The 16587-nt window shown below is 43.9% G+C and overlaps 1 protein-coding gene across 1 annotated transcript in view; it reads right to left on the reverse strand.

The window, feature by feature from the left end:
* LOC109865375 (wings apart-like protein homolog) overlaps positions 1–16587 on the reverse strand; it is a 45788-nt gene that overhangs the window by 25300 nt on the left and 3901 nt on the right. Inside the window, exons 3-7 of the mRNA XM_020453502.2 lie at positions 10457–11174; positions 9827–10170; positions 6899–7023; positions 1620–1712; positions 452–622 (exon numbers count right to left, since the gene is read on the reverse strand). Coding sequence (XP_020309091.1) covers positions 452–622; positions 1620–1712; positions 6899–7023; positions 9827–10170; positions 10457–11174 — 1451 coding nt within the window. The remainder of the gene's footprint in view (positions 1–451; positions 623–1619; positions 1713–6898; positions 7024–9826; positions 10171–10456; positions 11175–16587) is intronic.

Consider the following 16587-nt stretch of genomic DNA (forward strand, 5'->3'; position numbering starts at 1 on the left):
TTAGTAGCAAACTAACGTTAGGTAGCTAGCTAAAATACCGGTATATACTGCTGTAATGATATGCTATGTGGCTAGTAACAATAGCCTAGCTAACAGATTGTTAGCAAACATAACATGTAAGGTAATTTACTTGAAAAGTCATTATTTTATTTGTCAATTATTTACAGCAAAGAATTTGTATCGGCTCTCGTTGGACTTCAGCTGCATATTTTACGCCGTTTTCTGAAGAATTACATTACAGGCCCTAAAAACACGGAAATAGTGTCCACTGTTAGTATACTTCCTATTTTGGCTCATTTAATACGACATCACGGAACTTTTGGCATTCTAACTATATCCATTCTATGACCAATAAGCATACTATATACTAAATTTACCTCAAATAGTACGGTTAGTATGAGTACTCAAACACAGCTACAGTGATGGGTTGCCAGGTAGAACAGAAGCTCACCTCCTTGTGCTCTTTCCTACATTTCAGTGCAGTGACGATGTCCTGGTAGGGCTCAGTGGGGAACGACACAGACTTAATGACTTTGGGAGGCGGGCATGGCGGCGCCTTGAACAGGCCATCGTCTTTGTGAGAGTTGGTAGAGTCCTTGCTGCCCCCGCTTGACTGGCTAGCCTGGTAGATAGAACGAGAAAGAAACGAGAGAGAGAGAGAAACAAGAGAGGATAAGGAAGGTGTGTGTGTGTGTGTGTGTGTGTGTGTGTGTGTGTGTGTGTGTGTGTGTGTGTGTGTGAGAAGGGCAGAAGTAGAGAGTGGGTCAGAGGGAGACAAGCAGAACCACACAGCCACCTGCTCTCAGCTCAGTACACGGCGCTACTGCTGATTCATGCTGTTGAACACCAGCCAACAGCCTCCTGCCCCTTACATAAGGCCAGATAAGGCCCAGTAAAAAGACTCAGTTTCACACCACACACAGGCTCCGAGTCTCTTCTAGCAGTTTGAGGGAAGGCAAGGGATGAGGGAGTTAAAAGGACCTGTAATATATGGCTAACATTACGGATAAGGAGGAGCGTTCAGAGCGGTACTAACATCATTGGTAAGACGGAGGAGCGTTCAGAGCCGTCCTAACATTATCGGTAAAGAGCGTTCAGAGCCGTGATGCATTTTTAAAAGGATAATGAATTCCAGGAAATGGCACGGTGCCACACATGCATCTAATGACATATGGAAAATGAATCAGACGCAGAGTGCATCCTAAAATAGCACCCGAGTGCACTATAAAAAGGGAATAGGGTGCCAATTGGGACACAACGTGAAGTAGAGTGGCCTTAAGGTGGTAAACCACAGTGAAGAGGCCAACTGGAGCATCGTTTGTGGTGGAGGGAGGGTGAGAGTGAGGATGGAAAGGGAGTGTCGCATGGAAGTTATAGGTAGAGGGCATGGAAAATTGCATTAGTGTTCACCATGTTGCTGGTACTTGAACAGAGAGAGCAAGAGAGAATGAGACAGAAAATGAGAGTTTGTGGTGCAGTGTTCACCAACTGCAGAAATCTCATACCTCTAGCTAGCTGGATAGGCAGGCTGATGGGAGTGCCAGGTCTAGTATTTGGCGAGGGGTTGGTGGGTGACACCCGTAACTAGGGTGGTGATTAGGGGGGGGGGGGTTACTCACGGGTGCAGTGGTTGAACGGAGTAAAGGTGGCGGGGGCAGCTCCTCTGGCTCTCTGTTCCAGTGTCTGGCATTGTACACAGCTTTAGTGGGAGACTACAGGTGAAACAGAAAAACATGAGGTAAGTCCATCAGGTTACTTCACATTACATCACAGTTCAGCCCCTCCCTGCTAGAACAGTGTTACTTAGAATACATCAAATGAGAATCATTGATCACCACACACTGCAACCCAACTGCAACAATATGCTGTGTTTAAAAACAACTAAGCTGATTCAAAGTATAGTCAATATCTCCTAATTCGAGGTGATCTCTGATCTCAATGTCTTGGAACATAGCACCTCAATTCACTCGTCAAAGTAGAGCAGGGGTTCCCAAACGGTGGTGGCCCGTGTCCCCATTTTGATAAACATTTCTTTGTGACCCCACCATGTCAAAAGAAGTGATGTAATTTTTTAATTGGGACTATGCCAGTCTATTACAAATCAGTCTGATGGTACTTCTGACACTATTTTCATCTGAAAGAAATATGGTTTGAAGGGACTGAAATGCATCAGAAAGGTATTGGGAAGTTCAGAAGATCATCAGGCAATGATGTTGTATGATTTTCTATGTAGAAAACAACAACATCATTGATTATGTTATTTTTCCCCCGGTCTGATTTAGCACCTGGTCTTGTCCACTCAATTCTAACGGCTTGTGGGCATTGTAGAGGGAAACATTACGCATTAAATCAGATTAAAATTAGTCACATGTGCCAAATACAACAGGTGTAGACCTTACATTGAAATGCTTACTTACGAGCCATTAACCAACAGTGCAGTTTAAAAAAAATAAATACGGATAAGAAAGTATGTACGTGTTCATTAGAGTTTTATCTTTCAAAATATTTTGTAGCATAAACCGTTCAAGAGAGAGCCATATTTGTAGGAAGAAAACAGAAACCGCTGTTCACTATAACCGCATCTAGCGGCTACCGGAGGTGGCTGATGTAACCCCGGTTCTATGAACCAAGGACAACTTTTCCCTCGCACCCCCATTTAGAGAGAGACGATGGAGAGAGAATATACAGAGAGCGGATTGGATACAAGACATCAGCCTTTGTTGGTTCCTATAACAAAGAAGCCCCAGGGATAGAGAGAGAGAGAAACTAAATGAATGCCTATTAAACCACCAGAGGCAGTCAGGACTGCTCAAACAGCAGGACTGACTGGAGACACCAGCCAGCGCTGTGTGCATACACACACAGGCATGCACACAGTCACACAAACCTCCTCTCTGCTTAAAGGGAGCCTATTGGCTCAGCCTGTTGCTGGGATATTAATAATGAATCAAAGAAAGAGAAATAGAACAGACATTGTTGTCTGAGGACGGAGCACTGCAGGAAACAATGAACGGAGACATTCATTTAGTTACTCTACTCTTAACAATGATCCTAATCAAGAGGACACAGGCAGGAAGATTCAACGCCCACCCCGCACCCCACCCCCATGGGAGTGTGAGCTCATGACAAAAGGCATTTTCTGTAAACATGGACACTTATCGGTCACGCGCGCACACACACAAACAAACACGAGAAGGTCAGACACAAGGAAATGAACACTTGAGCCCTCCCCAACACTGCCAAATTAAGTCATGTTTGACCAAGGCCCTCTGAGACTAGTGCAAGTAAACACATACACTTAGCAGAAGACTGAGGAGCTGTCATTTACAGCTGTAGGTGGGGTTCAATTAAACCATTCAACCAGCCATCAGCTGTTGTGCTCCAGGACCACTCAAGACAGTAACAGCAGCCCTGCTCTGGTCTTATGAGAGATGGGCAATTCCATGATAACGGAAAAACGCTGAGACTCCGATTTGTCACTTAAAATAATGTATACCAATCAAAAAACATTTAAACCAAAGAACAAGAACTACTTTTAACAACTTCCACCACTGAATATTTTACAAAAACATTTACAGGAAGAACTGTGCAGATACAAAGTTTGTCAATTGTCCAAAGTAGTCTTTGTGCATGTAGTTGTATGCTTTGTTAAACTGAAATCAATCGTTTTTGTTTGGCATACATTGAAGTGAAAAATCGGAATCCCGGCTTACTGATTCCGGTACCGTGGAACACACCACAGGCAAACATACTTGTATGACTCATGACCACACCTTCTCACACACACGCGAATGCCGTTAAAACTCAAATGAGCCTTCGATTTAAAAGCTGTCGTTAAAACACCAAAACAAAGCTGTGAAAGAAAATACAAAAAAATCCACTTAATGTTCCCGCCAGCCATCAGCCAACCCAACCCTGGAAACCAGTTCGTTTTGTTAAAGACAATCACAGAACGTGTGGAAACAGACAGAGGGCATTACTATGTATGAATCCAACATGACAACCTACACCACACATAGCGCAATACTTGTGACCACGGCCCCTAATGTACTTCATATATAAAGGAATAGGGTAACATTTGGAATGTGCACTACCACCAGCAAGGTATCTGATGAGATTATTGCCTCGTTCTCTACTGTATTCAGCCCAGTCTTCTACGCCATGCTGTCGGTGAGCCACTGAAGTCATTAAGCCAGAGTGAGAATGATTATGATGAGGAGTGGGGGAATGCTGGGACTTTAAACACCTGTGCATCTCTACCGAGGAGAGAATTGGGCTTGACACTATAAATAACCTGTGGCGCATTCTTAGGGTTCTCTGCAGGATATTTTAACATGGTGATATGCAGAGAACGGCGTAACTGCCACATCCTGCAATATAGAGCAAAAAAGGCCTTAAAAATACAAAAAATATATATATATTATTTGGGGAGAACCCTGATTCTAATTGAATTACTTTTAACCGTCTGAAATGAGTCACTACCAACCATCATTAACACCCACAACGTTAAACCCCGTGAGGAGAATAGCGCTCAACGTAGGTTAAACATGTTCTGAGTCTTCCTGCAATCCAATGCTGCTGTTTTAATCAGGCCAGCACCACCCACCCAACCAACATGCATCCTGTTACCGACGCCTGGCCTGCAGAAATCATTTTCACGGCGCAATGAGAGCACACAAGCGCTCGGGTTCAACTGTTGCATGTATAAAAATGCCCAACATCCATCTTGTGCACAAACATTGGAGCTCAAAGCCAATCCAAGAGAAGGCAGGAGCCATAAGCCTCTCCTTAGGCAACAGGCACACAAACAGGAAGAGAGGTTGGTTCAGCAGAACCCGACACAATAACAGATTGAAAACAGGAAGAGGAATCCTAGAAAAATCTATAAAGCAATAATAGCAAGACTTTTAGGAGAGATATGGGCCAAATCACTGCCTGGGGACAACCACCAGGGAGATGGAGAAAAAAACAGCCAAGTTAACTAGAGGACAGAATGAGGAAGATGGACAGACAAAGAGAGTTGAAAAGAGTGTGGGCAAAATGAGAGAGTCGGTAGATGTATCATATCCATGATTAATGTAGGAGAGCCAACCTGGCTCAGAGTCTAGAAGTGTGCTGTGAACAGAGGGGAGGGAAGGGCAGCCTTGGAAGGTCCATAGGCAGCAGACAGAGCCCTAACCAGCCTGACAGAGAGCTACTCAATAAACACAACACACTCGCTGTTCAGCCACATCCACTCATCCAGACTGGAGCAGTGCTAGGTGCCCATATACAGAACTGACATGAATTAGTCAGAGACCACATGATAATGATGGTGGCCATTAAATCAACCTCGAATATCTGACAGCCGACATCAACAGATTGGCATACGGGCAACTCTACGGTAACAGAATGATGCGGAAAGGCCGATGTTTCGCTTTAAAACGTACGTCAAACCAACTCCATGCACAAGGCACACCGAAAATTCGACAAAAACACATTTACTTTAAGCACAGTGCAGATGAAAAGCTTGGTAACAGAATGAAGGCACAAACAGAGAAAACCGTCATTCTGTTACCAAACTTTGCATCTGCACTGTTCTTCAAGTAAATGTGTTTATTTTCAAATTCAGTGGAAATTGTTATAAATCGTCCTTGTGCATAGCATGTTAAACTTTACAATCATTGGTTGTTGTTTGGCATACATTTTTAAAGAGACAAATACAGAGGCCCAAAATGTACACACACAAATAATGCATCAAGCACAACTGGTTATGCAGAATGAGAGGGAATTGTTGGATTATTATGCAAAACAGCAGCATTTCTTCTGTCATTTGTAAGCAAACCGCATGAGAAGAAGATAGATTGTTATGCATCCAATTCAAATCGTTTTTTTGTAAGGGTTCTTTAGTTACAGGCTATGCCCAAATGGCACCCTATTACCTACATAGTGCACAACGGGGCCCTGCTCTAAAATAGTGCACTATATGGGGAAGCGTGCGCAATTCAGGACATGTCCATGTAAACTGCATGCGCCAGAGTGCCACTTCACTACCCCTGCAGTTGGGCCAGTCGCAATAGAAAACGCTGCCTTTTGATGACTCATGAATAGCCAGGTCCTTTTGGAGGGCTATTGTTTTTCAAATGAGTTCAGCGCTTTTATTATTTTACTTGCATGGAGTACATTACAGGGCTATGTATGAGGAATCTCTGAGCAGAAAACACCTCCAAAGACTTGGAAGGCACCGTGGCACTCCACAGGTTTGTAGTAGCCTGAATGCAAAAACAGATTTATGAGAATACACCTAAAATGTGCAAGTTGCCTTCACAAATAATGACTATATGAACAATTGTATGACCTATAACCTGTACTTAACAACCTCAACACATAAAATGATTTCACATTCCATTCTAAACATGGCCTTGCTCTTAAAGATCAATAGTGGAGCACTTACAGATGATGTCCATCTAAGCAAGATTGGAGAACGGGCATTACTGGTTCTCTGGATGAATAAAAAATAAAATAAATGACCATTGCTAGGTATGCAACTCCAGCTAAATGAGTGGAGTCCCATAGGTGGGGGCGATTCACACCTATTAGTACCTAGGACCAGAGACCTTCAGTGACAGCTCTCATCGCTCCATTCATCCACATACAAATAATCCAACAAGATGTTTTGGCCTGGCATCTCAGCAGCGCATACAGAGTGTAGTCTACTCATTCTCTGATGAACGTTCTGGGTCTAGTTCATTGGGCACCAAACAGACTGAAACAGGGAGAGAACTACCTGACCATGTCCAATAAAAAATAGCTTTTTTGTTTTCCGTTGGAAAACATTTCACTGAGATGTGTCGCTGTGGCCTGATGAACACGATCCTGGACTTGAGTGCAGGGAGAGTTGCCATAGAACACTTCTTACCTTTTTGGGGCCACTGAAGATCTTCCTATTGGTCTCCTTGGATTTCTCCACCTGTTTTGCCTGAGGTCTCCTGGGCATCTCTAGGCCCACAGAGGCAGAATTGTCCTCTGGGAAGTCCATCACATCTACAGGGGACATGCCAAAAGGTGTGTTAGAATAGGACGGGAACATCACAGTTCATTACCAAGTCCATAGAACTACATAAACAGAATCCTATCGTGAATTATAAGATCTGTGACGAAGACATTACTAGCCTAAATCGTTTGAGTATAGTAGATTGACATTTTAGTCATTTAGCAGATGCTCTTATCCAGAGCGACTTACATGAGCAATTAGGGTTAACTCTCAAGAGTCGATGTTGGTGCCCCGCGGAAATCTAATTAGCGCCATTAAAAAAATCCGCATCAAAATCCGTCAGGTTAAGCTAGACGTGTGTTTTATTTTTTTAACATGGGCTGTGTCTCAATCCACTGCACTCGGTACAGATGATTTGCCAACTTCTGTCTGTAGCGCCCGAACTGTTTGGGCTACACACTAATCCCTCTATGGAAAGGTGAGTCTCTCACGAACATGTCGGTTGTTTTGCTCTAGGATGCCCACAAGCCTCTGAAGACAAGTCTAAAAGGTAGCCAGGTATCAGTTTTAAAAAATGAATGGAAGTAAATATGGAGATGCTTTAGGCACTAAACTAAGGGGTCAATACATGTAATAAACAAATAAATAAATGAAGTATTTCCCTCAGGTATAAAACAAACACTCCGGGACGAACTTCCTTTAGCTTTTTTTGTGACCGTTTATCCATGTACAAAGCTGTTATTCAATGCATATCTATGGGCTAATAGCAGTAAAGCCAAATTCAAGGGTTCAAAATATTTGGACAATTTTGTATACTTACAGCAGCCCTAAAATTCCAAATCAAATCACTAAATGATCGTTGGTAACAATTCCTTGTTGGCTTAGTAGAAACCCATATGTTAGCTTTAGCAAGGTGTACACTACACGATTTTGGCCACAATTTATACTGAACAAAATATTAAAACGCAACAAAATTAAGAGTTCATACGGAAATCAGTCAATTGAAATAAATTCATTAGGACCTAATCATTGCATTTCACAACTGGTAATACAGATATGGATCGATTGGTCACAAATACCTTAAAGGTAGGGGAGTGGATCAGAAAAACACTATCTGGTGTGACCACCATTTGCCTCATAAGCGCGACATCTCCTTCACATAGAGTTATTCAGGCTGTTGATTGTGGCCTGTGGAATGTTGTCCCACTCCCTCTTCAATGGCTGTGCCAAGGTGCTGGACATTAGAGGGAACTGGAACACGCTGAACACGTCAATCCAGATCATTCCAAACATGATCAATGGGTGACATGTCTGGTGAGTATGCAGGAAATGGAACTGAGACATCTTCAGCTTCCAGGAATTGTGTACAGCAACATGGGGCTGTGCATTATCATGCTGAACATAACGTGATGGCGGCAGATGAATGATACGACAATGGGCCTCAGGACCTCGTCAAGGCATCTTTGTGCATTTAAATTGCCATTGATAAAATGCAATTGTGTTCATTGTCTGTAGCTTATGCCTGCCCGTAACACCACACCACCATGGGACACGTTGACATCAGCAAACCGCTGATGCACATAACGCTATAAACATGGTGTGCGGTTGTGAGGTGGGTTGGACATACTGCTAAATTATCTAAAACAAGGTTGGAGGTGGCTTATGGTAAATAAATAAACATTAAATTATCTGGCAGCAGCTCTGGAGGACATTCCTGCAGTCAGCATGCCAATTGCACACTCCCTCAAAACATGAGACATCTGTGGCATTGTGTTGTGACAAAACTGCACATTTTAGTAGTCTTGTCCCCAGCACAAGGTGCACCTGTGTAATGAGCATGCTGTTTAATCAGCTTCTTGCTTTGCAACACCTGTCAGGTGAATGGATTATCTTGGCAAATAAGAAATGCTCACTAACAGGGATGTAAACACATTTGTGCACAAAATCAGAGCGAAAGCTTTTTGTGCTTACAGGAACCTTTCAGGGATTTTTAAATTCCAGCTCATGAAACATGGGACCAACACTTGGTGCGTTGATATTTTTGTTCAGTGTAGCTGTCCCAGACAAGTGGGATGCTCGTTTAATGGGAGCGGTTCAGAGACGCAAGGGATACCAATCTCGTTTTCGAGCAGTTCCAGACGTCCCGATATTTTCAAACATTTGATTTTATCAGCACAAAATCTGCAATGCTCCTGTAGTGTGAAATGAGCAACAACAAGTTTTGAGAACGGTGATCAGCAATAGCCAATGAGGGCTCGCCAAAAAAAGCCAGTGAGATGACATTGTTTCGCATCACCCAGAATGTGTAGACTCGAGCTGGAGCGATGACTAGTACAAGTATGCGTTTGTACTTGCCTTTAACCAAAGCCAAAGGGTAAAATCTTTACAGTTCTGAAATGTACAAGCAATGTTATTCAATTCAAAATGTTTGCTAGATATTTCAACTCCGTATGGCAAGCGTGAATGTCTGAGAATGCTTATGCTACTTTACTGCACAGCTAGTAGCTACGTTAAATCTAAGCACATCCTTGTTTTTGTGAGACAACTTGGTATCTTGAATCCTCACAACCAAGTGAAGAATCGTGCAGTGATCCGTCTGTGCCACATCGTTTAGTGCGCACCACTACGTTGGCAAGACAACTACAGTAAAGAAGGTTGTTTAACGCGAGAAGCTCAGCGACGTTAGGATTTTGAAAGTTGTGTAGTGTCCACCAGGCTTTAGAAGTGTGTGTGTAGAGAAATCAATGTTCTTGAAATTGACCTTGACTGAGTCTGCCCTGTACCGATGCTGGTCTGAGTGTGTGTGTGTGTGTGTGTGTTACTACTGGCCTCGCCTGAGGCCCTGTGCCTGACCTGAGTGGCTGCTGGTCCGACTGTCCAGCTCCTCGCTGGTGGACAGGGGGCTGTCCACCCTCATCTCCATGGCAGCAGCGGAGGCAGCATAAGCTGTGGCTGCAGCCGCGGCAGCCCTCTTAGCCTTCCTCCTCTCTTTGGCCTGGGAGCACTCGTCTTCGTCGCTGTCGCTACCGCTCATATCGTCAAAGCCAAAATACTTGATCTTGTAGTTGGAGCTGCCGGATGCCACAGGGTCGGCACTGGCTTCCTCCTGGGTGGCACCACGGCCCGCTTCGTTTTCCTCAAAGCCAAAGAAGTCCAACTTGGTGTCTTTCTTGGTCTTGCTCTGTGTGGGTCTGAACCTGGTAGAGAGAAGCAGAGAAAGAAGTTAGAACAACCTACACATATCCAATGTCTGAGCAGGTGCGAGATATTGAAGGATGCATGTTTATCAGGAAAATAGAAAAATCCAAACACACATTTGAGAGCATAGCCTATACTGCAGTGTGCAGATTATTCCCACAGGGGGAGAGAAACATACCTCATTGTTATGACTCAAAGGGAGCAGAAATAGCCCAAACATCACAATCTAACAACAACAGTGATTATCCCAGTCTAGCGGTAAGTAGGTAGGTAGCAGTAGGTCACCTGGTGGGTTTAGCTGGTGCTGGTTCGGTCTTCTTCCTCAGGCGGCCAGTCTCTCCCTGGTCTGTCAGGGGGGCAGCCACGGCGGCAGCGGGGGTGTATTCCTCCATGACCCTGTCCTGAATGGTGACGTTAAACACCGACAAGCAGGACGGGTGAAGCACTGTGAAATCTCTCGTCCGCCCACGGCCCGCCGGCTTGCTGCTGTTCTCTGTATTGTTGGTCTCGAGAGGGCCAGATCCGGGCCCACTACTGAAGGCTGTACTGGTGCTAGTACTACTGGTACTGTCAGAGTCCCCGGCCTGCTTGCCTTTGTTGGGCCGGCGGTATGTCCGGCAGTGGGTGCTGACCCTGAGCAGAGACTGGGAGTAGTCCTGGGACTCAGAGGGCTCGATCGGGATCTCGAAGTCCCCCAGGCCCACAACGTCACTGGGAGTGGGCTCTGTGGAGGTCTTGTCCTGCCTGGCCAGACTGAGACCATAGCCCCACTCACCACTCCACATTGACGAAGGGGGGCTTCTGGGGGGCTCTGGGGTGGGGGAGGTGGGCCTCAGACCCATCACTGCGTCCCAGTTGTCGTAAGAGTCCTTGGCCTCGCTCTTTAGGGTGGTGGTCTGCGCAATAGGCTTCTTGTCACTTTCCGAGGCGTTGCAGTACCATGAATAGCTGTGTTTTTCCACAGTAGCACCCTCGCTGGACCAGCAGGGTTGGCTTGGCTTGGCTGGGGGGGAAAGGCAATCTATTAACACAGTGTATTAGCACCACATTTTAAAAGTGCAATATGCCGAAATCGCTCCGGCATTTCCTGGTTACTAAAATTCTAATAATAAGACTAATTTCAGTTTGTGACACAAAACAAGTGTTTAGAACCATTGTACCATCTAAAACGCTGTGAAATATATATTTGTATTATTTAAAAATAAATATAATTCAGATGTTTGAAGGTGCCGTACAAAAACGAAAGTAAATGAAGCAAAAACTAAACATAAGAGAAGAATAAAAATAGCACACATACAGTGCATTCAGAAAGTATTCAGACCCCTAGACTTTTTCCACATTTTGGACCCTTTGTTGACCCTCTGTAATTTGTTGAAGCACATGTGGCAGCGATTACAGCCGAGTCTTGGGTACGACGCTACAAGCGGGAATTTCACCCATTCTTTTCGTCAGATCCTCTAAAGCTCTGTCAGGTTGGATGGGGAGCATCGCTATCCCAGTCTGCTGTCCCCACATGCTTCAAGATGGCCACCATTGTTCCTGTACCCATGAAGGCAAAGGTAACTGAACTAAATGACCATCGCCCCGTAGCACCCACTTATGTCACGAAGTGTTTTGTGAGACTAAGGATCATATCACCTCCACCTTACCTGCCACCCTAGACCCACGTCAATTTGCATATCGCCCCAATAGGTCCACAGATGATGCAATCACCATCACACTGCCCTATCTCATCTGGACAAGAGGAATACCTATCTAATAATACTGTTCATTGACAACAGCTCAGCAATCAACGTCATAGTACCATCCAAGCTCATCACTAAGCTTGAGGCCCTGGGTCTCAACCCCGCCCTGCGCAATTGGGTCCTGGACTTCCTGATGGGCCACCCCCAGGTGGTGAAGGCAGAAAACAACATCTCCACTTCGCCGATCCTCAATACTGGGGCCCGACAAGTACTCCCTGTTCACCCATGACTGTGTGGTCATGAACGCCTCCAACTCAATCATCATGTTTGCAGACGACAACAGTAGTGGGCTTGATTATCAACAACGAGACAGACTACAGGGAGGAGGTGAGGGCACTCGGAGTGTGATGTCAGGAAAACAACCTCTCACTCAACATCAACAAAACAAATTAGATGATCTTAGACTTCAGGAAACCGCAGAGGCAGCACCCCCCTATCCACATCGACAGCACAGGAGAAGGTGGAAAGTTAAGTTCCTTGGTGTACACATCACGGACAAACTGAAATGGTCCACCCACACAGGTAGTGTGGTGAAGGCGCAACATCACCTCTTCAACCTCAGGAGGCTGAAGAAATTTGGCTTGTCACCTAAAACCCTCACAAACTTCTACAGATGCACAACTGAGAGCATCCTGTTGATCTGTATCACCGCCTTGTACGGCAACTGCACCGCCCACAACCGCAAAGCTCTCCAGAGTGTGGTGCGGTGTGCACAAAGCATCATTTGGGGAAAACTACCTGCCCTCCATGACACCGACAGCACCCGATGTCACAGGAAGGCCAAAAAGATCATCAGGGAAAATAACCACCCAAGCCACCATCTGTTCACCCCACCAGAAGGAGAAGTCTGTACATGTGCATCAAAGTTGGGACACGGAGACTGAAAAACAGCGTCTATCTCAAGGCCATCTGACTGTTACACAGCCACTAACACAGAGCGGCTGCTGTCTTCATACAGACTTGAAATCATTGGCCACTTTAAAAAATGGATCACTTGTCACTTTCATAATGCCACTTTAATAATGTTTACATATCCTACATTACTCATATGTATATATTGTACTTTGTACCATCTAATACATCTTGCCTATGTTGCTCGGTCATCGCTCATCCATTTATTTACATATTTTTATTTATCCGTTATTTTACCAGGTAAGTTGACTGAGAATACGTTCTCATTTGCAGCAACGACCTGGGGAATAGTTACAGGGGAGAGGAGGGGGATGAATGAGCCAACTGTAAACTGGGGATTATTAGGTGACTGATGGTTTGAGGGCCAGATTGGGAATTTATATATGTACACATACTTACTCCACCCCTTTACTTAGATTTGTGTGTATTAGGTAGTTGTTGTGGAATTGTTAGATTACTTGTTAACTTCTTCGATATAGGAGGCGCTCTTTTAATTTTTGGATAAAAAAACGTTCCCGATTTAAACAAGATATTTTGTCACGAAAAGATGCTCGACTATGCATATAATTGACAGCTTTGGAAAGAAAACACTCGACGTATTATCTGTGAGTGCCACAGAACTGATGCTACAGGCGAAAACAAGATGAAATTTCAAACAGGAAATGCCCCAGATTTTGAAAGCTCTGTGTTCCAATGTCTCCTTATATGGCTGTGAATGCGCCAGGAATGAGCCTACACTTTCTGTCGTTTCCCCAAGGTGTCTGCAGCATTGTGACGTATTTGTAGGCATATCATTGGAAGATTGACCATAAGAGACTACATTTACCAGGTGCCCGCTTGGTGTCCTCCGTCGAAATTATTGCGTAATCTCCAGCTGCGTGCATTTTTCCATTTGCTTCAGAGGAGAAACCCAACTGCCACGAATAGATATGTGAAAAACACCTTGAGGGTTGATTCTAAACAACATTTGCCATGTTTGTCGATATTATGGAGTTAATTTGGAAAAAAGTTTGGCATTGTAATGACTGAATTTTCGTTTTTTTCTTAGCCAAACGTGATGAACAAAACGGAGCGATTTCTCCTACACAAATAATCTTTTTGGAAAAACTGAACATTTGCTATCTAACAGAGTCTCCTCATTGAAAACATCCGAAGTTCTTCAAAGGTAAATGATTTTATTTGAATGCTTTTCTTGTTTTTGTGAAAACGTTGCCTGCTGAATGCTAGGCTTAATGCTATGCTAGCTATCAATACTCTTACACAAATGCTTGTGTAGCTATGGTTGAAAAGCATATTTTGAAAATCTGGGATGACAGTGTTGTTAACAAAAGGCTAAGCTTGTGAGTGAATATATTTCTTTCATTTCATTTGCGATTTTCATGAATAGTTAACGTTGCGTTATGGTAATGAGCTTGAGGCTATGATTACGCTCCCGGATACGGGATTGCTCGACGCAAGAAGTTAAATATTACTACACTGTCGGAACTAGAAGCACAAGCATTTTGCTAAACTCACAATAACATCTGCTAACCATGTGCATGTGACCAATAGAATGTGATTTTATTGGATGTGGGTGCCTTTTGGCAAACTCCAAGCAGGGCTGTCATGTGCCTTTTACTAAGGAGTGGCTTCTGTCTGGCCACTCTACCATAAAGGCCTGGTTGGTGGAATGCTGCACAGATGGTTGTCCTTCTGGAAGGTCCTTGCATCTCCACAGAGAAACTCTGGAGCTCTGTCAGAGTGACCATCGGGTTCTTGGTCACCTCCCCGACCAAGGCCCTTCCCTTCTCCACCGATTGCTCAGTTTGGCCAGGCAGCCAGCTTAAGGTAAAGTCTTGGTGGTTCAAAACTTCTTCCATTTAAAAAATGGAGGCCACTGTGTATTTGGGGACCTTCAATGCTGCAGAAAGGTTTTGGTACCCTCCTCAGATCAGTGCCTTGACACAATCCTGTCTCGGAGCTCTACACACAATTCCTTCGACCTCATGACTTGGTTTTTGCTCTGACATGCACTGTCAACTGTGGGACCTTATATAACCAGGCGTGCCTTTCCAAAGCATGTCCAATCTATTGAATTTACCACAGGTGAACTTCAATCAAGTTGTAGAAACATCAAGGATGATCAATGGAAACAGGATGCAACTGAGCTCAATTACGAGTCTCTGAATAGTTATGTAAATAAGGTATGTTTTTTTTATACATTCAGAAAAAGGTCTAAAAACCTGTTTTTGCGTAATCATTATGGGTTATTGTGTGTAGATTGATAAGAAAATTATTTCATCCATTTGAGAATACGGCTGTAACAAAATGAGAATACTTTCCTAATGCACTGTAGAACAGATCTACTGCTTTTTAAACTTGCTACCAATGAGAATGACCGATCGAAAACTCACATTTTTTTTATGTGAATTTGGTCAAGTTGCCCAAAAGTTACATATTGCTGTTTCAAGCATTAAGCAGTTAATGTCTCTGACGGTTGTAGCATACAGCAGATAAATTCAAGCCATCTTGACGCCTGCCACACTTCGACATGGGTGCCATTATTACATTGGAAGGTGGTTTCAACCATGTATGAGAGAGTGTTAACTAAGTGCTAGGGCTGTGAGAGGACCAGCACACCCCGGTAAAGCTTTTGGCGCTGAAAAAATGCTGAGTCAGAAAATGTCTCCAACTCTGTTGGTCTAAGTCACCACAACATCAGGAGACTGGGTTAGCCTACACGTGATGACAGTGTGGACATGGACTACACTGGCTCTTGTAATTATTTACGTGCATTTTAAAACCTACTGGGTGGGACAATAATAGCTTGCTAAACAACTATACTGGCAGTTGAGTTCCAATAGGTTGCTACATACCACTTGCATTCAGATTCTGGTATATACCCCTCCCTAAGGAATGTTTAGGCTCGCTAGGCTATATGACTAGGGTAATAGTGCACAGAATATACCTTAGGACTAGGTTCCCCAACTGGCGGCCCGCGGCTGAATCTGGCTGATGATCCTTGCCTTAGTCTCCTCCCTAGGATCATTTTTGACAAGTTCCAAACTAATCCTTCCAAGGCTCGGAATCCCAAAATCAGTCACAGAAGATAGACGGTTCATCACTGACAAGAGCTGACACCTCAGTCCAAAATGTCCATAGAATTCAAAGTTCTTCAACCAAGGGAATTGAAGAGATTCATTCTCCTGCACTTCTGTATACTTTTTAGCCAGTAGTTCTGAAAGTAGCACCCACGAGGCAAAGGTAGTCCTCAAAAATTGCGTACGACATTACATATGTGCACCACACGCAAACAAAATTGAAAAGCTGTCTAACAAAAGAGATACTTTGGCAATGAGGCCATATATCTACTTCCCCAGATTCAGATGAAAATGTGGATACCACAGTGTCCAATATGAAGAAAGTTAGAGGTAGTTTCACGAGCCAATGCTAACTAGTGTTAATACAATTAATTCCAGCCATTGCGCTAATGCTAGTTAGCAATTGCGCTAGTTAGCAACTTCTTAGTCCTAGCGCAATTATCCACGAGTTAATCTGACTCTGGGGAAGTAGATAAATGGCATTGCCAAAATCCCAAGTACCCCTTTAACTGAGCTTGGCATATCAATGAGAAATATCCTATCACAAGAAAGATAGTAAGTAGACATCCTACATCTACATTTTACTTCAAAATAACTTGGGTTTTGTCATTAATTCAGGGTGGTGTGGTTTTTGCTGAGCATGCCAAGACATTTGATGAACAGGTTGTTTTGAATTACC

The sequence above is a fragment of the Oncorhynchus kisutch genome, linkage group LG20, assembly GCF_002021735.2.
Source record: "Oncorhynchus kisutch isolate 150728-3 linkage group LG20, Okis_V2, whole genome shotgun sequence".
Classification (NCBI taxonomy): domain Eukaryota; kingdom Metazoa; phylum Chordata; class Actinopteri; order Salmoniformes; family Salmonidae; genus Oncorhynchus; species Oncorhynchus kisutch.